At 46.9% G+C, this 24,125-nt stretch overlaps 1 protein-coding gene across 1 annotated transcript in view; it reads left to right on the top strand.

Annotated features, from left to right (window-relative positions):
- The window catches only part of CUNH4orf51 (chromosome unknown C4orf51 homolog), a 35,272-nt gene extending 18,276 nt beyond the window's left edge, over window positions 1-16,996 (top strand). Inside the window, exons 3-6 of the mRNA XM_052729547.1 lie at window positions 8,316-8,377; window positions 11,213-11,273; window positions 13,074-13,147; window positions 16,718-16,996. Coding sequence (XP_052585507.1) covers window positions 8,316-8,377; window positions 11,213-11,273; window positions 13,074-13,147; window positions 16,718-16,798 — 278 coding nt within the window. The 3' untranslated portion in view covers window positions 16,799-16,996. The remainder of the gene's footprint in view (window positions 1-8,315; window positions 8,378-11,212; window positions 11,274-13,073; window positions 13,148-16,717) is intronic.
- The last annotated feature ends 7,129 nt before the right edge of the window (window positions 16,997-24,125 follow it).

Below are 24,125 nucleotides of genomic sequence, written 5' to 3' on the forward strand. Positions count from 1 at the left end.
CATCTGGACGGGAGGAGGAGCCAGGGCTCACTCACTGTCCTCTACTTCTCCATGAGGAAGTACCAGGCTGAGCTCTCCCCTGGCTCTGAGCCCTGCTGCCTTGGCTGTGACACAGAGCAAGTGAAATGGTGCTTTCTGGCCTTTCAATGCCTCTGCTGTTGTCTCTCACTTCATGATGTGGTGGAAATTCCCTCTCGGCATCTGGACTCTCACAAAGGTGTTCTCATCTGTGGTTGGAATCCATACTTTTATGTCAAGCTTTGCTAAAAAATAATGTCAGAAAAACCCATTCTACCATCTTCTTGCATTTTCCTTTTCTACTCCAGGTTCTTGATTGTGGCCCATATGGCTTCCACTTGCCTATAAAGGCAAGATCCCTCTCACAAGGAAGTAACCATGTTCCACTTAAGATACAGTGCTTGTAAAAGTGACAGTCACTTTAAGGTATCTCCCCTCTTCCATGTTAGTCCTAGAATGTGCCTTCCAGCAGAGCCTGGCCCTCGTTGATAAAGTGTTAATACTGGGTTAATACTGTCTCACCCCAGACACCAAGGCTGGGGATCATCTGCTGCTCAGCACTGTTCGCTAGTCTCCCCCACTCTGTTTTAGCCATTTGAAGTTAACACCAGATGCTATAACAAGACATTAAATCCCCAACTCCAGTTTCTTTCTTTACACAAGCAAAGAACACCTTTCTTCACATAAAGGCCAAAATGTTGCTCTGTGGTCTAGCTGCCCACGTGGCATTTTAGGGGTACAGACTTCTACCTTCAGGTGAGGAGTGAGGGGTAAGGAAAGCACACAGTCCTTTCCCTCCAGCTGAGAATAGCTCTCCTTCCTCACATACAATGTGAGATCAGCAAGCTCAGACATGGATTCTCTGGGGGTCAGCTACATCCTACCAACAGCTACACCCGGAGAAGAGGACAGCTGCCCATCCTGTCACCAAGTCTGACTTTGAGGAGGAGACAGAGATACTGTCCAGCACAATGGCCATCTCTCAGAGCTGAGTCTCTGGGGCATTAATAATACTGATTAATATAATCACAAGTGATATTTGAAGCACATTATAACATATTCTGGCACTCGGTCCACTTGGTGAGCTATTTAAGGTTGTAATGCATTAATGGGGTGAGCTGGGCGGTGGAGAGTCCCTTGGCAGCCTGGTGGGTACTTGCCAAAAGATAGAGATAAAGGTTTCCAATGTTTTCATTGGGTGGTTCCGCTGCTCTGCTGTTCTCCTAATGAAACTTGGCTTTACGAGAAGAACTTGAGATGGAGTGTCAGCATTCCTCCATGGCTTGCTGATGCACGATGATAGGAAACATAGCCATTTACACCATGTTAATCAGGCAACACTTTATTCCCTTTGCTTTGGAGAGCAAAACCATCGAAGGACAAAAACAGGTCCTAACTCACAAAGGTGAGTGTAGGTAGAGTTTTCCTGCCTGGCCCACAGTCAGGACAAATCTCTCTCACCTGCCAGTCCCACAGCCTTTCAAACCCGACCAAGTAAACACAGAGACTTATTTTGCTTACAAACTGTATGGCCGTGGCAGGCTTCTTGCTAACTGTTCCTACAGCTTAAATTAACCCATTTCTATTAATCTATACCTTGCCACGTGGCTCGTGGCTTACCGGCATCTTCACATGCTGTTTCTCATCGTGGCAGCTGGCAGTGTCTCTCTGACTCAGCCTTCCACTTCCCAGCTTTATTCTCCTCCTTGTCCCGCCTACACTTCCTACCTAGCCAATGGCCAATCAGTGTTTTATTTAATGACTAATCAGCAACACATTTGCCATACAGAACATCCCACAGCAGGTGAGATTAAGCAGTCTGTGGGGCACGACCCCCATTTCACAGAGGTCAGATATCAGATATCCTGCATATCAGATATTTACATTGAGTCATAACAGTAGCAAAATTACAGTTATGAAGTAGCAATGAAAATAATTTTATGGTTATGGGGGTCACCACCACATGAGGAACGAAGCATTAGGAAGGTTGAGAACCACTGGTTTATACGAAGGCAGGCTGGCAGTGCCTCCCACCTAGTAGCCCAGCACAGTCCCATTGCATTCACAGGGCTGTTTGTGCCCTTTAGAATGCCAGTCAAAACAGTGATAACCTGTGGTCTGAAGGCTGCTTCACAGGTCCGCAGGTGGGTGGGTGGAGGTCCGAGAGGAGACAGCATGAGCAGCAATAACTGACCGATTTACAATGTCTCAGCTCCTTTTCAAGGTCTTATGTAGGCCAAGTTGACCTCAACTCTGTAACTAAAATTCTCCTGTTCTACCTCACGAGTCCTGGGATTACAGACCTGCACCATTACACCCTGGACAGAGCATATGGCGTCACATACTTATCAGCTTTCAGATGCAATGAACAGAGCAGTAGTCAGTAAAAATCAAGTTTCTGAAACCCAGTATAGAAACAGCCAATCACCTTTCTGCTTAGTCTTTGCTATATGGAGTATTCTGTGTTACGTCTCATCAAACAGCTTCTGTCCAGCTCTCTGTCCCAGACAACTCTGTGGTAGGACATATATCCAAAGTAGACTCGTCTCGCTCACTCTTGCTCTTTCAGGAGGTATAATTTGTACCGGGAGGATTTTATATGTATGAACACACCAAAACCCAGAGGTTATAATGTAGACAAGATGTCCTTGAGAAAGTTCCTCATCACAGAACAAGTCTCTGAAGCAGCTACCTGGAACTACTCTTATAGTATGCAGTCTTTTACAGGGATGAGAATGTCTAGGAGAATATCGACACAAATCAAACAATAGATGGGAGAGAAGGCTCAGCACTTGAGAGGCCTAGCTGACCTCAAAAACCTGGAGTTGTGTCCCACAACTGTTTGCAACTCCAGTCCCAGGGGATCCAAAGCCCAATTCTAGTCGTCCTAGGCACTAGGTTTGCAAGTGTTACACGTCTATGCAGACCAAACACAATATACAGAGAATTTAAAACTTAAAAAGAAAGACTCGTGTTTGAAGGGGAGAGATGTGTGATGTGCCATGTGATTTTAACAATGTGCATGCCCATTCATAGCGTCCTTCCTCTTCCTCTCCTTGAATCCCATTTTAATTCTTCTATGACACATTCTCCTTATTGGAAACAACCCCAGAAAGCAGTAAGAACTAACAAGAGTGTCTTGTAAGTCATGTCTCACCAATCCAGTCCGTTTTCTACACAGAGGCATACTAATATATAAAGGAGATGATATTGCTCTTCTGTTTCCTGTCAGACTTGGGTTAAGTCCTGTTTCCTTACCAAAGCCTGCAGGGCCGATTGTGGATATGACTCCTGTGCCAACTCATATTTCCTCTTCATTTTGTTCATTCTCTTCTAGCTACATTGTCTTCACTTAAATATGTGCAAACACCAGGCCAGTTTTTGCCCCAGGACCTTCACACGCTGTTCTTTCAGGAACACAGTTATCTGGATTCTGCTTTCTCTGTATTGTTTGTTTGTCTGTCTTTATCTGTCTAAAACATAAGCTTCCTGCAGACAACAACTTGTCTTGTTTGAGTCTTCAGTATCTCATGCAGAAAGAAAACAGATGCCCCTGTGAGAGTTGGATTGACAGATGCCTAGGGATTAGGCAAGAGCCCTTGTGGGCTGGGCCAGGACATGGTGGCACATGCCTTTAATTCCTCAGGAGGCAGAGGCAGGCGGGTCTCTGTAACAGGCTTCCTCTGTAACAGGCTTCCTCAGACTGTCAGGCCCCAAGTCATGACACAGAGACTTATTAGTTATGAGTGCTCAGCCTTAGTTTATGCTTGTCCCACCGACTTTAATTCAATCTGTTTCTCTTCATCTACATTTTGTCTCTGGGCTTTTTACCTTTCTTCCATTCTGTATGTCCTACTCTGTGTCTGGCAGGTAGGTCCAGGGTGCTTCCCTTTCTTTCTCCCTCATTCTCTCCTCTCTGATTCCCCTAAGTCTAGATTCCTTCTCCTACCCACCTCCTCTGTCCACCAGCCCCGCCTATCCCTCTACTAACCAGCTATTGGCCGTTCAGCTTTTTATTAGACCAATCAGGTACCTTAGGGAGGCAACACAACACATCTTTACATCGTTAAACAAATGCAGCATAAACAAATGTAGCACATCTTTACATAGTTAAAGTAATATTCCACAACAGATCTCTAAATTCAAGACCAGTCTGCTCTACAGAGTGAATTTCAGGACATCCAGGGCTACTCAGAGAAACTCTTTCTCAAAAAACCAAAGCATCAAAGTCTTCACAAACTCACTCCACTTCCTACGTGTAGCTGGAAGTTTTCCTGAGTCCCGCCTGTTCCTGCAGCCACTCAGACCCAAATAAACATACAGAGGCTTATTATATTAATTACGAACTATATGGTCATGGCCTATGGCTCAAACTTCTTGCTATCTAGCTCTTAAAACTAAACTCAGCTCATTTCTATTAATCTATGTGTTACCACATGTTCCGTGACTTTATCTGTGTACCATTCCATGCTGCTCCCTGGACAGTGGGATGGCGTCTCCTCCACCTCTGCCTTTCTTCTTCCTGTCTCTCTCCTGGATTTGCTGCCTGCCTCTAAGCTGCCTTGCCATAGGCCAAACAGCTTTATTTATCAACCAATCAGAGCAACACATATTCACAGCATACAGAAAGACATCCCACATCACCTACTTGCTGTTCAGTTTCCTGTGTATGTGAAAATTGTAACCAGCCAACTTCCTGCCTGCATGCCATACTTTCCCAGCCATTATGGACTCTCCCTCTGGAACCTCAAGCCAAAGTAAACTTTCTTTCTTTGATTGCTTTTGGATATAGTATTTTTATTACAGCAACAGAAAAGTAACTAATTTGTCAGACAAACCCTAAATGCAAAACATTCACATTTATAGTTTGAGTAAGTGATAGTCAGTGTGATCTGGGGTGAGAAGGAGAGGGAGCAAGTAAATTACTGATTCTGAGAGGGCAGCTGGGGTCCAGGACAACAAAAACAACTTCCTTTCATTTTTTACTAAGGTGGGCATCCTACAGGTTCCAGGCTCTGTTGCTTTTATTTGTATTAAGCCTTGGGGACCTGTTCCTGTGTGCTGTTACTGGACCATTTCCAAAGCTTTCTCTCCTAAGGTTGGGGCACCAGGCCGAAGGTTGTAGCAGATGAATTAGGGTTTCCCTGAAGAGAGGGGCTTTCAGCACAAGGGTCCCCCTCACACAGAGGTTCCCTCTCTAAGGCCTCCTTCTGCTCTGACATGTAGAAATGGACCAAGAGGAAGGCTTTCACAACCCTCAACTCTACACAGAGACAACACAGGAGGAAACCTGCCCACCGGTCCTACAAGAGACCTAGCTCTTCTTCTTCACAATTGCACACAATACCGCATCCATCAACCTTCAGTGTGCTGTTCCTGTCCATCGGCCACTCTTCACTCACGTCCATCCCCTGGAGTGGGCCTCCTGCTCCTCCAACCATCTTCCCTGCACCACTGTCGGGCAGGGTCAGAGTTCACCATTCCCTTCTGATACGAGCCCTCACAGTCTGTTCTGGGGAGGGTTCCCCAAAGCTTTGCAGGGGAGCCTGCATCGCTTCTCCTGGGGCCATGCTTGCTTGCCTGCCTTCACTAACAAGGGCAAGCTGTTCTGTGAGATCTAGAAACAGGAAGGGAGCATGCAGCGCTCTCCCCTAACACTGCTCTCACCCTCAGGTCTCATCACACTGTGAACTCGACAGCCACCACCACCCCAGAGTGTGCAGGACAGAGAACAAAGTGACTTGAACTCACCTCATGGCTTCCACATAAACTTGGGGTGTGAACTGATGTGAGCTGATGAGGAGGAAGTGTGTTTAACACTAGAAATTCATTGTTTTCTGGCTAATTTGCATGCTTTGTTGTGAGAAAAACCTCTATTCTAAGCTACAGAGAAAGAGAAAAAAGGATAATATTGGCCACCAATAAATCTGGGCAGAGTGGTATGCTCTTGGCCTGGAATTGAGGTCCTACCATGCTGATGATGACAGCTATGGCAGGGCCCAAAGAATCCCAGGATGGCCCTCCTGACTCAGGAACAACAGCGTTCCTTCCAGGTGTTGGGGTTCTGTTAGCTGTTTTTATTTCCCTATTTAAATTAGGAAACCGACTAATAAATAGTTAAATGTGTTTGCCGGAAAATATTCAAGTGTAAGGCTACAGTTTCCAATTCCTCACAGAGCCTGGACACAGGGAACCTTGGCAGCCAAGCCTGTTGTTAAGAAGGTCACAAGATGCCATGTTCGACGGCGTGCACTTTCCTGTCGAAGCATGACACGGGCTGGGGTGGCTGCAGTTGACTTTGCAGTGAGTCAAAGTGAGTGTGAAGCTGGCACTCTCTTGAGGACACATCAGTGACTTGGGTAGGCTATGTGGGTAGACCAGGGGTCTGCCCCCAACAGGGCTGGAGCTACATGACTGAAGAAAGGAAAAGATGAAGCATTTCTTGGATCTGTCTTTAATTACAGTTCAAACACGTTTGGGGAATGTTCATGCCTGGCTTTCCTAAATTTTTCTGATGTCATCTGCCTTTAAATATGGCAATAGCTCTCTCGTAATTAAGGCAGATAAATGAATAGTTTACTCACAACGTAGAAGTTAAAAGAAAATGACAACCGGTTCCAGAATTCTTTCATGGACTTTATAACTGTTTACATTTTGCTTTATCAGAATTTTTAAAATATATTTTATTTTTCATTATGTTTTATTTATTGGGAAGTGTATGCACTATGGTGCATATGTCATGGTTAGAGGAGAGCTTTCAGAAGTTCATTCTCTCCTGCTATGGGGGTCTTGGGATCCAACTCGGGCTTCAGGCTGATCAGAAAGCACCTTGGCCCACTGAACCATCTCACCAGCCTGAATGTCTATTTGCTGATACGTGCGTGTGGTTCTTTGTTGGACTATTGGGGGTAAATTAAAGTATATGTTTGCATGCATGAGTCCTCCAAAGGTCAGAATGCTTTCATGTATAACCACGATACTATCATACCCCCCAACTTTACCAATCATCGAGCAATGTGTACCTCATACACAGACTACTAAATTCTTAGAAGTCTGCTATCTGTCGCAATGGCTAACAACTGTCTAAAACAGTGATGCCTAGTGGTTTTTAGACACTTTGAAAAACCCAGTGACAGCCCTGGTCTTCAGAAAAAAATCTCCAGACAGACTTTAATGCCCTAATGGCAGCCATCTTGGAGCCTCACAGGTGGATGACAGGTTAAGTGTTAATCCACTGTTGATGCTCCATTTAAATTGCCCTCCTCTGGGTGCATACACTATACAATACTCCAAAATGACAGACAGCACTTTGTCATCATGTCCCATCATCACTTTGTGTTGGTGAGCCTTCATTTGAAGGAACTTAAAGTTCCAAGGAAATCAGGTAGGAGATGGGTGGCCCACCTGCTGAGTTGTCACAAACATCACTGAGTCACCAACATCGCAGGCAGTTAACCAACCACAGACACCAGCAGGTGGACTAAATGATTAGGATAGATGACTCGGAAGGATCCTTCCAAACTGGAGCACCTCTGATACAGCCTCGGCAGGGCCTTACCAGCCTTGACAATCTGCTGTTAAAACCAAGTGTGTGTCGTGCTCAGTGTTAGCACAGTAGTTAAGGGCCCAGTTTCTGATGGTACAGTTTGCTGGCAGTTACTGAGATAGTCTCGTCAATGAAACCTTCCCACTTGGTTCTTGTTCTACACCTAGGAAGCAGGGAGGGGACGGAGGCTAATAAATTAGGGTAACGGTAAACATCCTTAATTAAAAAGCGGAGGTCAAGCTACACTATTTCGTCAAGTGTGAACTTGCAAGGAAAACCGACTAGCCAAGCATATTCCTGAAGATGAGCTCTCACTGTTCTCCTCCACAAAGTCTGACGAAAACAAGACATGTGGATTACGGCGATGCTGTGGAACTCAATAAGCTTGCTGAAAACCTGCTCAAATATACGGTGAAAAGTGGGTCAGAGTAGAGTGTGGAAGCCATAAGATACACCTGAACATCTCAGGAGGTTCAGGGAAAGTGTAGCCTTGAGATTTCTCCACAGCCTCAGTTCCCTCTGAGTCTAAGAGTGATCACAGAAGAGTGTTCCAGACATGAAAATGCTTGTCCCTCCCCCAAAGATCCTGAAGGTTTACTACAAATTGAAGTGCCAGCCACGGTTTTTCCTCTAGCTGTTCTGTGGTCAAGGGCAAATGGGAAACAAAGGTAGCTTGTGTAGTGTGGGAGTAGTTGTGTAACTTGTGAGTATAAGAAGTTTCATCTTGACTGCCCTCTTCATCTGCATGCAGGAGGACTCTCTGATGTCGCAAGACCCTCTGAGCACACTCCGCTCAACGTCAAGCACAGAGTGGTATGTTCTGACTCTTCCTAAGGCCCTTGTAAAAGTACATGTAAGGGATTGAATATGCATATTAGTCATAAAAAAGCAAACTCAAGGGGGTGAGTTTTAAAAACGAGTATTCATTCATCAAACAGTTCTTTCTGGGGTATTATGTGTGTAGCTTCCTGTTAGGGGAAAAAAAAAAAATCTATGGGTAACCAAGGTTACCAATTGTAAACAACTGGCCAGGCTGAGGCTGTTGTCACATTCCCCATGTGGTGGTCTCTTTTCCATGTGTGGCAATAATCACATGTGAGCTTCTAAGTCTCTAACTGTAAACTCCCAAACAGTGAAGAGATTAGAAATAGAAAGAACAGGGAAAAACAAGTATGTAGGTCAGTGGGAAAGCAATTGCTTGGTACCCCAGAAGGCCCTGGGTTCAAGTCACAGCGTTTCAAAAGAAAAAAAAACATGAGACGTTCTTTCTCTTCCTCTGGGATAATAATAATTTACATTTAGTCACACTTCTTACAACATCAGTGTGCTTGTATGTCATCATATGGCTGCACATCCACCTGTGTCCAGTAAGTTGACCAGATCATACTGGATGGACCTTGTCCTCTGTAATCTGCTTCTATATACCAATATTTTTATGTGCACCTTTCCTTGTTAACAAGCATAATCATTTGTTATCATAGCTAATGCACACATACATCCCTCTGATGGGATACATCACAATTAAAAAAACGTTCCGTACCTGCAAGCATTTAGCATTTTTTCTTTTTCTATCTTTTTCTTTTTTCCTTGTTGTTTTTATTTGCTAGACACTTAGGGTTTTTTATTTATAATGATTATAAACAGTGTTATGATAACTAACAGTTATCATAAACATATTTATGCAATGGTAAAGTCATCTTAGTGCATTCCCAGAAGTGAAATTCTTGGGTTGGAAAGTAAGCTTGTATTATTCACAGCGAAATTGCCTCCCTGTATTAGCCTAGGCACTTTCCTATATTCTCACACCTGGTTTAATCCAGGCCTGGGGCACATGCTGTGATCCCAGCACTCAAGAGAGCCCACATCAGGAAGGTCATAAGTTCAAGATCAACCTGCGCTGCACAGTGAGAGTGGTTTTTTTTTCCTCAAAAGGTTAATGAAGATAATTATAACCTTAATGCTTCCCAATTTGATAGATGAATATAGTTGCGTTTTCTTTACCTTTCTTAGATAGATTAAGTGTCTTCCCTCATGTTTATTAGTTTCATGGGTATTTTTATTAACAGTAGCTGACCCTCCTTTCTGCAGAACTCACACTTTCTTTTTTTTTTTTTTTTTTTTTTGGTTTTTCGAGACAGGGTTTCTCTGTGTAGCTTTGCGCCTCTCCTGGAACTCACTTGGTAGCCCAGGCTGGCCTCGAACTCACAGAGATCCGCCTGGCTCTGCCTCCCGAGTGCTGGGATTAAAGGCGTGCGCCACCATCGCCCGGCGAACTCACACTTTCTAAAGGAGGACCAAACAGTACATTACAGCAATCCATTGCTCCCACGCGAGATACATAGTTTGGGTTCTGTCAGTCTCCAGTCACAATATTTTCCTCAATTTACCAACATATAACTTTGTTTTTATGTATTCTTAAAATAAACTTTATTATAAAACACTTGCAAATAAAAAATCAGCACAGTAATTTTTATGTGTATGTTTCTGTTCAAAAACTCTTTAATATATGTCTATTAGCCTTGAACTTGAGCCAATGGCGCTAACATGGAGCTTAATTAGAGCAGTTCTTTTCCTTGAGAGACATGCCACAGCCTTCTTTTGCTTATGGACCCTACACCGTACTTCAGCATGATGGTCAGGACCATTTTAAACAGCAAAATCCTTAATGAAGAAACATAAAAAAGAGACTGTGAAAAGGACACTTAAAATTACCTGTGCGAGCATGGCCAAGGCTGCCTGTGCTTGACCTCAGCACAGACGCACGTGACAGGGAATTCCATTTTCCCACTCTGTGCATGCTCCTCAATGACCTCAAAAGTGCTGTGTTAACCTCAGGTTACCACAGATTTTAGCAAGTAGGTGAATTCACAAATATGGAATCCATGAATAATGAAATGTAACTATATCTTCTTTGCCCATGTTTCTGTTGGGATAATTGGTTTTCTGTTTTTGTTTTTGTTTTTAGTGATTTTTTTTTTAAATAAACTCTTTGCACATTAGGACTGGACTTTTTTGCCCAGCCTCATTTATTAGTACTTCATCTGGTTTTGTCTTTTCATTTCACCGGTTATAGTGGCTTTTGTCAGTAGTATCAAATGCCATTTGAATAAGGATGGGGATTTTGTTAGATGTTTATTATTGTGAAGATGGTTTTGTTGCTGTTGTGCACATGTGTGTGTGGTACATGTGTATGTACAGGTGGACATGTGATGTAGAGGCCGGAGATTGACATGGGGCATCTTTCTCTATCCTTCTCCACTGTACTGTTGCTCAGCAAACTTGGAGCTGAGTGATTGGCTGACTGGCTGGCTAGTGAGCCCTAGAGTGGCCGTCTGTTCACCTCTGGGCCTCCCTCTGCCCCACCCCAGCACTATGGTGGGCCAGCACCTCCCTGGTGTTTGTTTTTTGCAGTTTTACCGTGGGTGTCGTGGGGCTGAGCTCAGAGCTCTTCACCTACAGCGCCATCTTCTCAGCCAGCTCTGGGCTCTGGTGTTCGTTGTTTGGGGTTTGGAGGCACAGTCTTGCTGTGTAGCCCAGGCTGACTTCAATCTCAGTATGGTCCTGTCTCAGCCTTTCCAGTTCTGGGATCTCAGGCATGTAGCCCACGTCTGCCTTGGTCGGTATTAATTCCCACTCTCTGTTCTCCAGGCACACCAGATTTGGGGGTATGAAGCTCCTTACCTATCATTTCCAGATTACAGAATTTTACGTAAGTCCTCCCCGCCCCCGCCCCGTGCCCAGTAAGCCGCCATTCCATTCTGCTGTGGTCTTTGCTGTTTCTGTGACTTCCAGGGTCAGAGGCCACTTAAAGCCTGCCACACTACTGCCTCCGCCCTGCTGACACCTACCTTGCCACTTCATTTTATGAGACCTAACAGCAAAGAAAGTAGGGTCAGATATGACAGGGGGACATTCAGCAGACATCTGACTTTCAGCTGCTCTGAGAACAAGCATTGTGGGGAGTTGCTGCTGAGGTTGGGGAGACTGTGAGTGAGGTGTAGCTAGAGTTTCCCTGCCTGGCCCACAGTCAGGACAAATCTCTGACACCCCCAGTCCCACAGCCGCTCAGACCCGACCAAGTAAACACAGAGACTTATATTGCTTACAAACTGTATGGCCGTGGCAGGCTTCTTGCTAACTGTTTTATATCTTAAATTAATCCATTTCTATAAATCTATACCTTGCCACGTGGCTCATGGCTTACCGGCATGTAGATGTATCCAACCTTCTTATTAAATAAGAAACACAGAACCAATGCAAAGAAGAAAGCCAAGAGGTCAGAGCTAAGAGCTAAAACCTTACCCTTCCTCCTGCGGTGGTCCTACCTCTCCGAACCAGAGCTACCCCTGTGTTAAAGTCATTATATAGAGTTCCTGTCCTGCCTTCTCATTGGTTGTAAACCCAACCACATGACCGCCTCCTCACAGCCTGTCTGTATAGGCCTCCAGGTTTTCCATGATTGGTATTGATTAAAGGCATGTGTATCCAATAATGGCTGTATCCCTGAACACACAGAGACTTACCCAGCTCTGCCTACCAAGTGCTGGGATTACAAGCGTACGCCACCACTGCCCCGCTTTCCTATGGCTTGCTAATAGCTCTGACCCCCGGGCAACTTTATTTATTAACATACAAATAACATTTTAATACAAATAAAATATCACCATACCGGCATCTTCACATGCTGCTAATTATGGCAGCTGGCAGTGTCTCTCACTCAGCCTTCCACTTCCCAGAATTATTCTCTTCCTTGTCCCGCCTATACTTCCTCCTGCCTGACTACTGGCCAATCAGTGTTTTATTTACTAACCAATCAGAGCAACACATTTGCCATACAGAACATCCCACAGCAGTGAGGGTCTGGGATTATTGTTTTAAAAAGTGCTTCAGAATGTCAGCAAATTTCAAGCCAAGCCTTGTAGCCTAGCATGTAATCCTAGCTTCTCAGGAGGCTGAGGCAGGAGGATTGCAATTTGAGGTGTGGCTGGGGAGCTTTGTGAAATGCTGTCTCAAACTGAAAAGTAAAAGGACCCTGAGTGTCGTGCTCACTGCACCCCGCACCTCAGCACTCAGGAGGTAGAAGTGGGCCCAGTTCTGTGAGCTCAAGGCTCACACACAGGTCTGTGTGCTGTTTCCAGGCCAGCCACATGCAGAAAGACCCTGTCTAAGGCATGGGGGATGGGGTAGGAATGGAGGTGGGGGTGGAGAGTTGGACATGATATGATGGCTAATGCTTGTAATCCTAGTACTTAGGAGGCTGAGACAGAAGTGCAGGGCCAACCAAGCTACGTGAAACCCTGCCTCAAAAGAGTAAAAAATAACCACCACCAAAACTAGAAAGAAAGCAGTGAAGAGTGCTGAGGGTGTAGAGCAGTGGTTTGCCTAGCGTGTGCAGGACTGTGGGTTCAGCCCTCAGTAGGGAAAACAAAACACGTCAGTGTCCTTCCTTTCTCATGGTAGGCTTCGCTCTACCTAAAGCACGTCGGCCCTGAACGTGTCTTCTCTCTAGGTGCGAAACCCAAGAAGCCAGGCTTTGATCTCCTCATGAATTATAGGACTAGAGGGGAAAAGCTCCTGAAACATGTAAGAACCTTTACCTGTCCTTCGGCCCCGGGTCCCTGGGCATGTCTGCAGGGCGCAGCAGTGGGGTGCGGGGTGCAGGGGAGGTGTGGGGTGCAGTGGTGGTGTGGGGTGCAGTGGAGTGCGGGGTGCAGTGGAGGTGTGGGGTGCAGTGGGGTGTGGGGTGCAGTGGGGTGCGGGGTGCAGTGGGGTGTGGGGTGCAGTGGAGAGGTGCGGGGTGCAGTGGAGAGGTGCGGGGTGCAGTCGAGGTGCGGGGTGCAGTGGGGTTCGGGTGCAGTGGGGTGCGGGGTGCAGTGGGGGTGCGATGTGCAGTGGGGTGCAATGGGGTGCGGGGTGCAGTGGGGGTGCGGGGTGCACTGGGGTGCTGGGTGCACTGGGGTGCGGGGTGCACTGGGGTGCAGGGTGCTTAGCGTTGGCACGAAAACAGCCTTCCTGTATACTCTGCTGAAAGGTGGGCTGTGTGGTAATAGAGGCTCCAAACACTTCCTGTGAGCTCCTGTCAGCTGTGCAGGAAACAGGCTTGAGAGAGGCTTTAGGCGTAGGAGCTGGAGGGTGGTAAGTTCGCAGCTTGTCCTGCCCTGCTGGGGACCCACCCTGCCTGCTGAGTGTCCGGGTGTCTGTTCCCTGCTCTCCTGGCCTCCCCTGACCAGGCTGTGACCAGACCACCCAGCCCCTCTCAAACCCCAGTGCTTTTAAACCGGGGTGACCACGGCTCAGGCGGTGCTGCTTGCCTAGAAGCACAGCCATCTTCGTTTAACCCCAGAACTCACCTCAAAGCTGGGTGTGGCGCCATGGGCTTTTGAGTTCCTTGTGCTGAGGCAGGTGGATGGAGCCACTGGGCAAACAGCAGGCCAATGAGAGACCTGTCTCAAGAAACAAGGTAGATGGCATCTGAGGATCAAGAACTGAAGTTGTTTTCTGATGTCCACAAGCACATGAATGCATATTCACACACATTACACACACACAGGCGCACACACACACACACACACACACACACACACACACACGAGCACACACACATGAACACATATACACATGAACATATGTACACACAGGAACACATATATGCACATGCCACACACACATACGTGAACACACATATGCATACACACAAACATACACATGCACACACAGAGGCATATACACACATGAACACATGAACACACATACATGGACACACACAGGCATGCATACACAAATGAACACACACACAAACACACATATTTATACACCTCACACACACACACACACACACACACACACACATGCTCACACTCACACACACAATTCTCTGGCAGGGATTCCTGAAGAATAGGTTAAAAAGCAAAGAAAAACTGTTTTCTCTCTGTGCCCTACTGACTTCATTTACTATAAAATAAAACAATAATTTTAGCTATCCCTCAGTTTTTATTATAACCTTCCCTTAAGTTGAATTTACACAACTCAGCTTTGTGCTAAGTAATTATATTTGTGATGTCATGTGTTTGGTATGCTAGCTATGTTTGTTAGGGAGAAAGAATAACTTGACCACTAAAAATTTTTTTTTTTTTTTTTTTTTTTTTTTTTTTTTTTTTTTTTTTTTTTGGTTTTTTCGAGACAGGGTTTCTCTGTGTAGCTTTGCGCCTGTCCTGGAACTCACTTGGTAGCCCAGGCTGGCCTCGAACTCACAGAGATCCGCCTGGCTCTGCCTCCCGAGTGCTGGGATTAAAGGCGTGCGCCACCACCGCCCGGCAAAATTTTTAAATGTTATTAAATTAGCATCTAAGATTGTCACACGAATACACACATGTCACTTTGAAAAGGCTGGTCTGGGGCACTAAGGTAACCCGGAAAATTTAGCTAACAGGCCAAGGTTGGATGGCTCACCTTGGGCCAACAGCTACACCTGTTTTCATGGCAGCCTTCAGGAATAAAACTTCTGCTTTGGATCTAGGGACTGTGTGGACACTGTGGATCTAGGTACTGTGTGGACACCGGTGGATCTAGGGACTGTGTGGACACTGTGGATCTAGGGACTGTGTGGACACTGTGGATCTAGGGGCTGTGTGGACACCGTTGGATCTAGGGGCCGTGTGGACACTGTGGATCTAGGGACTGTGTAGACACTGTGGATCTAGAGACTGTGTGGACACTGTGGATCTAGGGACTGTGTAGACACTGGTGGATCTAGGGATTGTGTGGACACTGTGGATCTAGGGACTTTGTGGACACTGTGGATCTAGGGACTGTGTGGACACTGTGGATCTAGGGACTGTGTGGACACGGTGGATCTAGGGACTGTGTGGACACTGTGGATCTAGGGACTGTGTGGACACTGAGAGACACGCTGTTGCAGGGAGATACATGCAGAGCCCAAAGCTGTCTATTGAAAGTTCCTCGCGTGCTCCATCAAGGACTGCTTCTCTGGAGGGCTGGGGCTCACTTCTGGGAAGGGGGTGATTTCTTGAAAGCATGCAGCTCTCAGCTTCCTCCTGGGAGTTGTCTGAGGGAAAGATTAACTACTCTTAAATAATTCCCTCCTGCTTTGTGGAGCTGCTCTGAGGCCAGGCAATTCCACGGCCAATCACTGTCACAGCTGTGCTGAGGGACACTTGTCCTCCTCAGGCACTTTCCTGACCCCTCCTCTAAATACATTTTCATACATTTTTGTGATATACTAACAGTACAAAATCGTTCTCTCTCTCCCTCCCTTCCTTCCTCTTCCTCTTTCCCTTCCTCCCCCCTCTCCCCTTGTCATATGCAATAAATATGGAGGACTTATCTGAGAAATGTTGAGCCTAGCATCCTGACCAAAATATTTCAACTTTAAAATAAAATTTTAATTATTTTGTTATTTTTATGTGTATGAGTGTTTTCCTTGCATGTATGTCTGTACACTACATGTTTGCCTGATGCCCTCAGAGCTGGAAGGCAGCTCCAACCTCCTGGAACTGTGGTTACAGATGGATGTGAGCCATCATGGGTGCTGAGAATAGAACTCAGGTCCTCTGGAAGAGCAGCGGGTGCTCTTAACCACTGAGCCATTCCAGTAGCCCCCAAATTTAAAATATTTTTAAACAGGCACTGATGTTTTGGGAAAAGAAGCACGAGCTGCCAGGTCACCAATACTCTTACTTTTTAAAAATATTTGCTTGGCAACTAGCACCTTTGGTAACTGTCCTTGAATTATTTATATTCTTGGGACCTAACTTGAAGAAGATCATGATGTAGGACTGAAAAGCAGACAATTCACACCCAGGATTGTGACTAAGGAGGTGGCTTGAAGTAGACAAAGGGTGAGCAGGAAAGAGGGATTCTAATCAGTAGGTCGTTGGTGAGCCTAAGAGTTCTTTCCTTTCTAAACTCGTCCTGCTTATTGATCTGTCCTTCGTGAACTGAGGCACAATAGATGAAACAGAAAGGTTTTTTTGTTTTGTTTTTTTAAGATGGAAGAAAATGCAGAAGCAATCCCAGCCCCTGCTTGTGAATGATGTCTGGTTTGAAAGAAGCAATTTAATTCCCAATTTTGTGGGAACAGTGACTTTTGAGGATGAGCGAGTGTTGACAATCGGACCATTGTTTTCCCTCCAGCTTGGGCGACAATGGGATTATGAAAGCAAGTTTGGCTCCTCGGAGGATTCAGAGGGGGATCGAAACTCCTCCGATTACTGAGAAGGCTCACTGCGCATCTTGAACTGACGAAGAAGGAAGTCCCAGAGCTGCGGCCCTAGTTTCTGCGTTAACCGGTTAAGACAGGAGGTTGGAGGAGGCCTTGGTTGGGTGTGCACCTAGGGAAGACCATGCTAGAAACTTCCCTGGGTTTCATCTCTCGTTCTTTTTCTCGTGTGTGTGTGTGTGTGTGTGTGTGTGTGTGTGTGTGTGTGTGTGTGTGTGTGTGTGTTTGTGTACTGATGTGGAGGGGAGTTGTCATAATCATGAGTAAATGTTCCTTTAACGTAAGTGCCCAGACTCACATTCTGCTGCAGGAACCTCGCAAATGATGGCTGTGCTCTACGTCTGAGAAAAACTTTTCTCTTTCCGGAGGCATCACTCAGAAGAGAAGGCCCTCGGCCAGGTTTCCCTCCAGGCAAAGAAATGTGGCTGGGCCGCCCGCCCCGCCTTCGGCCCCGCCCACGGGCCTTCGGCCCCGCCCACGGGCCTTCGGCCCCGCCCACGGGCCTTCGGCCCCGCCCACGGGCCTTCGGCCCCGCCCACGGGCCTTCGGCCCCGCCCACGGGCCTTCGGCCCCGCCCACGGGCCTTCGGCCCCGCCCACGGGCCTTCGGCCCCGCCCACGGGCCTTCGGCCCCGCCCACGGGCCTTCGGCCCCGCCCACGGGCCTTCGGCCCCGCCCACGGGCCTTCGGCCCCGCCCACGGCCTGCGCCTCCCTGGCCCCGCTGCGCTGCCCCCGCGGGGTCCCCACGCAGCCCTCGGGTCGCCCCGCAGCACAGCGCTGGGCGGGACCTGGCGCGGAAGGAACAAGGCCACGGAACAGGCCCTGCTGGCAGCCTCCTCCTCTGCCGACCGGCGCTTCGGCGCTCCTGATCCAGCCTGTCCTCCGACTCATGGCTCCTGCTGCACAGAAAACACAAAGTCGCACCCTAACCCCTAGCCACGCCCCACACGACCCAGCCATTATTATTATTATTTTTTCCTTTAGCCCCAGGTTGGGCTAAATACATTCGCTGGAAGCCGTCTGGTCTGCTTCCCGGGAACCCTTCATGTGGTTTCCATTAAGCTCTCCAGAACCGTGCATTGAAAATGCTGCCCAGGGCTGCTCAGGAGCCTCCCCCTGTCTGCCCTGCACGTGCAGAGCGAGGGGACCTCTGGGTAGGCGCCCAGGCTGGCACCCAAGGACCATGCCCTAGTGACTGCGCGTCGCCACTCCTAGGAATACACTTATCCATGGCAAGGCTTTCTCAGGGCCCCAGTGTTCGGTTTTTGCCGCATGCGAGCCAATTTGTTAGAATTCTGTTTCGATTCTAAAAATCAATGTCAACAGCTTTACAGACGAATTTTCAGAAATAACCTGGCCACAGAATCTCAGTGTGACCAGCCACATTGGTAGGGCTGAGTCTGCCTTCTACGCCTGTCCCTGACTGCCCCTATCCACATAGGAAAAAAAAATGTTAGCTTATGGAAAAATACTGCCTCACACAATGAGTTAGGGTTTATAGTACAAGATAAAGGAGACAAGCCGAGTTAAGCAATCATAGTGCGCTGTATCTACAGAGTTCCTTAGGGTTTATTAAAGATTACTCAGTTTATTGAGAAGACTGGAAAATGGAGGGGGCTTGAGAAGGGTCACATGACCCGTGAGGAGAGTACTATCAGTACTGTGGCCTAACGTAAGGAAAGAGTAGAAGGGGACCTGGCCGCCAGGTACTTTCAGGCAGCTAAAAGGATTCTGGTCAAAATGAATTAATCTGTGGCGTCCTGTTCTTCCCCGGGTCTTCCCAACAAGCAGAGTTTTTTCCTTTCCTCGGTCCGCACCCGCCAGCCTGGGTTTCCTCCCTCTCTTTTTTTTCTTCCTTTCTTTCTGTTCTCTCCCCACCCCCACCCTGGCCGGGTGATTTTATTTGGGATTTTAAAATGAAACCAGGTGCTGTGTAAAACAAAGGCAAAGTAATAACAAGGAAAGACGACCCAACGCCCAAGGAATGTGCTGAGTTTTATGACTCAGGCTGTCCTGGCAAAGAACTAGGGGTGACATGGAGAGGTGGGTGGCACCAAGCGAAGACCGTACATGGCAGCCCTGGCCTCCCCAGATAGATAGGGTGGTCAAGGCAGCCTGTGACTCACTCTGTAAAACCGGAGACTCTTGTTCATTGTGGAACAAGGCTTCCCAGGCTAGAGCCAAAGGATGTCAACTTTTCCCTGAGGGGCCAGATCCACGTGATGGAGCCAGGGCTACCCTGAGGTTTGGAGAACACACCCTAGGCAAAATGCCACCCCTTCCCCCAGGAAGAGGCAGGCTTAGCAACTGAGCCAAGGGCACTGGTGCCTTTAGGAGATGAATAACCTGTAGGCTTTAAAGAGACAAGGAAATTAGCATGCCTTGTGGTGGGGACAATGGCTTGGAGTCCTAGGTCTCAGGATTGCTGGAGTGCCTTGGGTGGAGGAGGGGGCTAAAAGCACTCCTGGGAGCAGAGAGTGGAAAAGCTTGTGGATGATGAAGGGGGTTCTGGGTGCCATCCTAACGTAGCCAGGAATAACTACCTCAAGGGGTGGGCTGTGCATAAACACTCAGGGAGACACCCAGGCAGACATGCACACATTCTGAGGATTCTTTTCAAATGAGCATAGTAATGGAGTGAGGTGTACTTTTTTTTTTTTTACTAAGAGACAGGCGTAGAGTGCAAGGGGAAGATCTCTCCCAGCAGGGTCGGGGAGGGGCCTGAAACTGGTGACAAGTGTCTGCCAGGCTCTCTGCCTGAGCAGAACCAACTGGACAGTCTTCCTTCTGGTGTCCCTCACTCCCGAGAAGGCAGTCAGGGTTGGAATGAGAACACTGACTGTCGTAAATGAGATTTCCACATGGAGAAGCCTCGAGGAACAGAGGCTTGTTTCCCCTTTTCCTTTTTTCCATTCCATGAAATACCCACCACCAAGCTATGCTGACTCTTCCATAATTTCGGGGAAATCTCTGCTTAACTTTGTCATCAAAGGCTACTTACCTGGAAAAATACAGTCTAAGAACTGTGACTTCATAAATATTTATAGTGTGAACAGGCGACACTCCAATTTTGTTGGAGAATGGGCCCATTCAGTTTTATTTATGATGTGACACTCGGGTGAGTGACATCCGCCATGTGGATCGGCCCTGCACTCTCCGTCCCTCTGAAGCATATTTATGGAGTGACTATGCCTGTGAATGCTTGCGATATTTAGGTCTTCTCTCCACGTAGCCTTCCTAAGCCCCAAACAAGCAAAAAGCCCAGGAACTGGTACAGGGGAGACCTGATCTAATGACAAGGCACGGGCTCTTGAACGTGCGCTATGGGGACAGTTGGAAAATCGAGAGAGATAATTAAAATGGGGAAGTTACTTGCTAGTAAGTAGTCTCCATTGAGGTGGTTTGTTGGGCCTGCACCTCACAGACACGGGCTCTCAGCTGGGCCCATGAGGCACTGGCAGGTGAGGGGCAAGCGCAGGTGGATGCCTATGGGATTCTCTCCTTTTGAGAGCTTCCTCTGCTCCACACAACCAGGCAGGTCTACACTCTGCGTCCCATGGCTCTGAGGGCAGGACGGTGGGGCTCTGGGGCCTCCACCGAGTTAAAGTCTCTAGTATAATGAGAGGCTTAACCTCTTGGCCACCCCTGGCCCTGGGTTGGAGCTAGCAGCTGTCCACCATGCGACGTGCAGGAATGGACCCCCTAGTCTACAGCTCCAAGTGCTCTGGCCTGAGCACTTCCTGCCAGACACAGGCCTACTTTGGGGCCAGTATCTGCCTCCCGCCGACTTGGTCATCTATTGTTTATCCTGGGTAGGGCAAGGTCTTGGCACAGGGGGCATGAAGTCTTGCCAGAGGTTTATTTTTAGAGACAGGGAAATGTCCGCTTTCTGGCAGCTGTTCCTTTTCTGGCACACACGAGGGATGGTGTAAAAAAGTTCAAGTGAGAGATTCCAAGCCTTCAATTCACGGCATATGACACAGGCAGTCACACTGTGAGTTTCTCAACAGAAACCCTGTGTGGCCTAAGACTGCTCACAGACAGCCTCCTGGGCAGAGCAGAGGCCCCGCTACTCCACCTGGGGGTGAAGGGCCTCAAGACCACCAGCCAGTCTGGACACCCCCACAGTCTCTTTTGAGCATATCAGATGGCCTGAAATATTAGTTTTTGATTCTCATTTTCACCCTTGCCAATCAGTCCAGAGCCTAGTCCAAGTTGTTGGGAGAGAAAAGGCGGCGTTTCCAGCCAGCTTTCCCAGACTCACTGCCTTTGTCACGACGGCTGTTAGCACTCAGTTTCCACCAAGGAGCACATGGGCAGAGTCGGGGCCTGCATTTCTAGGTCTCAATGGGAGTAATAGTTTTCCAAATATGGTTCCCCCTTTAAACACACTTTTTGTGGCTCTGTATTCCAGCTACCAACAATCTATCTGAAAGCATTTTGTAAGTAGTAATGACATATTGTACAAAGCAAAAATGGAAAGAAAGAAAAGCAGAAAATCAGATTGTGTTTTCTAACCTTCTTTTCTCCCCAGCCCTTGGGAAAAGATTGTTTTCTAATTATAAAAATAAAATAAATGTATGATCCTTTCCTGCTCTTACAGCCCACGACTACTTTCAAGTTCAGTTTTCTTCTTGCGAGTAGATTCTCGTTTATCCTCAGTCCTTTTCCTCTGGAGAAGTGGAGAGATGATAATCATCTCTGGGGCTTGTGTAGGAACTCCCCCTTCTCGTGTGTGTGTGTGTGTGTGTGTGTGTGTGTGTGTGTGTGTGTGTGTGTGTGTGAGAGAGAGAGAGAGAGAGAGAGAGAGAGAGAGAGAGAGAGAGAGAGAGAGAGAGAGAGAGAGAGGTGGGAGAAGTTTGGCTCTTTATACAGCTGGAAGTGTGAATTTATTTTTCCCGAGTATTTCTACACCGTGTCTGGTTGGTTTCTGGAAACTGCTGTGATTAATTTAAGTCTCTTGCTTATTATGATCTCACCCCTTCGTAAGGAATCTCTCCAAATCCTGAATCCTGCTGCACCTTGAAGGATTGTCATTGTCCCTCTCAGTCCCTTGGTGTTCTGGAGTGTTATAGAATTATGTGGACCTGTTGATTTGGGCAATTTATTTCCCTTGGGACTAGCTGAGACCTTGGGTTTGTCTTTAGTATGGATGTCAGATGAGTATGGATGTGAGACTAGAAAGTTATTTGATCTGTGTAGGAAGTACTGAGGAGAGCAGAGGGGCTGTGGACTTGGGCATAGGGAAGAACTTTAGGTAGTTGTAAAGAAAATGAGAAAAATAAGTCTAGGGAAGGATTTTTGTTAGTTTAATAAGAAAAAATGGCTAAAGAAGATTCTTAATTTTTATGTGTGTGTGTGTGAATGTCTACATGTTTGAGCACAGTGTGCATAAGGGTCAGAAGAAGGTGTCAAACCCCTTGGAACTGGAGTCACTAGCACTTGTGAGTCACCCGTGTGGTGCTGGGGTCAGAACTCCATCTGCAAGAGCATCAGTGCTCTTAACCGCTGAGCCGTCTCCAGCCCACCCAAAGAAGACTTTGTTTTTAAACTTTGTTTTTCTTTTTTCTTCTTTTGTCAGGGTTTCTTTGTGTAGTTTTGGTGCCTGTCCTGGATCTCACTTTGTAGACTAGGCTGGCCTTGAACTCTGCCTCCCCAGTGCTGGTATTAAAGGTGTGCACCACCACCTCCCTGCCTTGTTTTTAAACTTTGAATGCACATGAAAAATTTCCTCTTCCCTTGGGTGTTTCATGGAGGACTAAAACTTGAATTGGTCATGTAATATCTCATAAGATCTGTACTGCATATGCTATATAATGTATTTGTGAGACTTGTGTTGTGATTTACTATTGAGACTGATCTCTAAGACTGCCTTAGATTAACGGGAGTTGTACAAACAATTGTTATTGGTTTTACTAATTAAACAAATGTTTCTCTCTCACATTTTGTCTTTCTTACTTCCCACCTCTAAATCCAGGCTGCCTTTTTATTTTATTAAGACCGAGTCTCACTCTACACCCAGGCTGTACTGGAGCTCTTGACCCTAGTGCCACAACCTCTGAGTACTGGGGTTAGAGGGGTGTGCCACTGTGCCTTTTTAGTACAATGAAGAAGTGGAGTTGGGTGCTCTAAGGTCCTACTGCAGCCTATTTGATGTATTTAGTGCTGTTTAGTGTGGTCCTTTCCGGTGCGTGTGTGTGTGTGTGTGTGTGTTCTAGTCTTCATGGGACCGAAGTAGAAATGTAGTCTTAAGGACTAAACAGGCTGAAATCCTAGTCAAGCCCTCCTGACCTCTCTGGATGCCTACTTCTCTAGACTGAGGAGTCCGTTCAATAGATATTCTAGGTCCCTCCATTGCGAAGGATGTGTGAGTGAGCAGAGGATGTGTGAGTGAGCAGAGGATGTGTGTGTGAGTAAAGGATGTGTGAGTGAGCAAAGGATGTGTGAGTGAGCAAAAGATGTGTGAGCTAAGGATGTGTGTGTGTGAGTAAAGGATGTGTGAATGAGTAAAGGATGTGTGTGTGTGTATGTGTGTGTGTGAGCAAAGGATGTGTGAATGAGTAAAGGATGTGTGTGTGTGTGTGTGTGCAAAGGATGTGTGAATGAGTAAAGGATGTGTGTGTGTGTGTGTGTGTGAGTAAAGGATGTGTGAATGAGTAAAGGATGTGTGTGTGTGTGTGTGTGTGTGTGTGTGTGTGTGTGTGTGCGCAAAGGATGTGTGAATGAGTAAAGGATGAGTGAGGAGTGAGTAAAGGAGGGAGTCTTTGGAAAATGAGACTTGGTCTTTCTGTTCAGCCCACAACAGTATCTCTGAGCCAATGATATCAGAATCCTCAAATGGAGTTCAATAGTCCACAGGTGATGAGGGGCAACAGGTAAACACGGTCCCTTTGCATCCTAAGGGGCTGAGGTCACCAGATCAAACTTCCCTCAGCATCTCTTCCTTTCTGGAATGTAAGGATTTCCCCCTTAGATACAGAGAAATGTGTTCCAACTCATGATTTCTTTTCTGACAAAAATGTGAGTGTGAGATGTTAGTATTTTCAGATGTTTAATTATTTTGTGTGGTTGATTGCTCGGGTGTCGTGGTGCCTGTGTGGAGGTCAGAGGACAGCTTGTGGGAGCCGAGTCCACTCTTCCACCGTATGAGTTTCTGGAATGAACTCGGGTGGTGAGGCGTGGCAGTGAGGCTTTTACTCCTACGGAGCCTTCTTGCTGGCCCGTGAGGCCTTTATAGCTGTGTTTTACAAGTAAGAACCACACATTTCCCTGATAGCCTCAGGATGTTATTTTCTATTCTTTGTCAATTAAAAAATTATTTAT

Source organism: Peromyscus californicus, unplaced genomic scaffold (genome assembly GCF_007827085.1).
Source record: "Peromyscus californicus insignis strain IS unplaced genomic scaffold, ASM782708v3 Scaffold_8__1_contigs__length_139910024, whole genome shotgun sequence".
Classification (NCBI taxonomy): domain Eukaryota; kingdom Metazoa; phylum Chordata; class Mammalia; order Rodentia; family Cricetidae; genus Peromyscus; species Peromyscus californicus.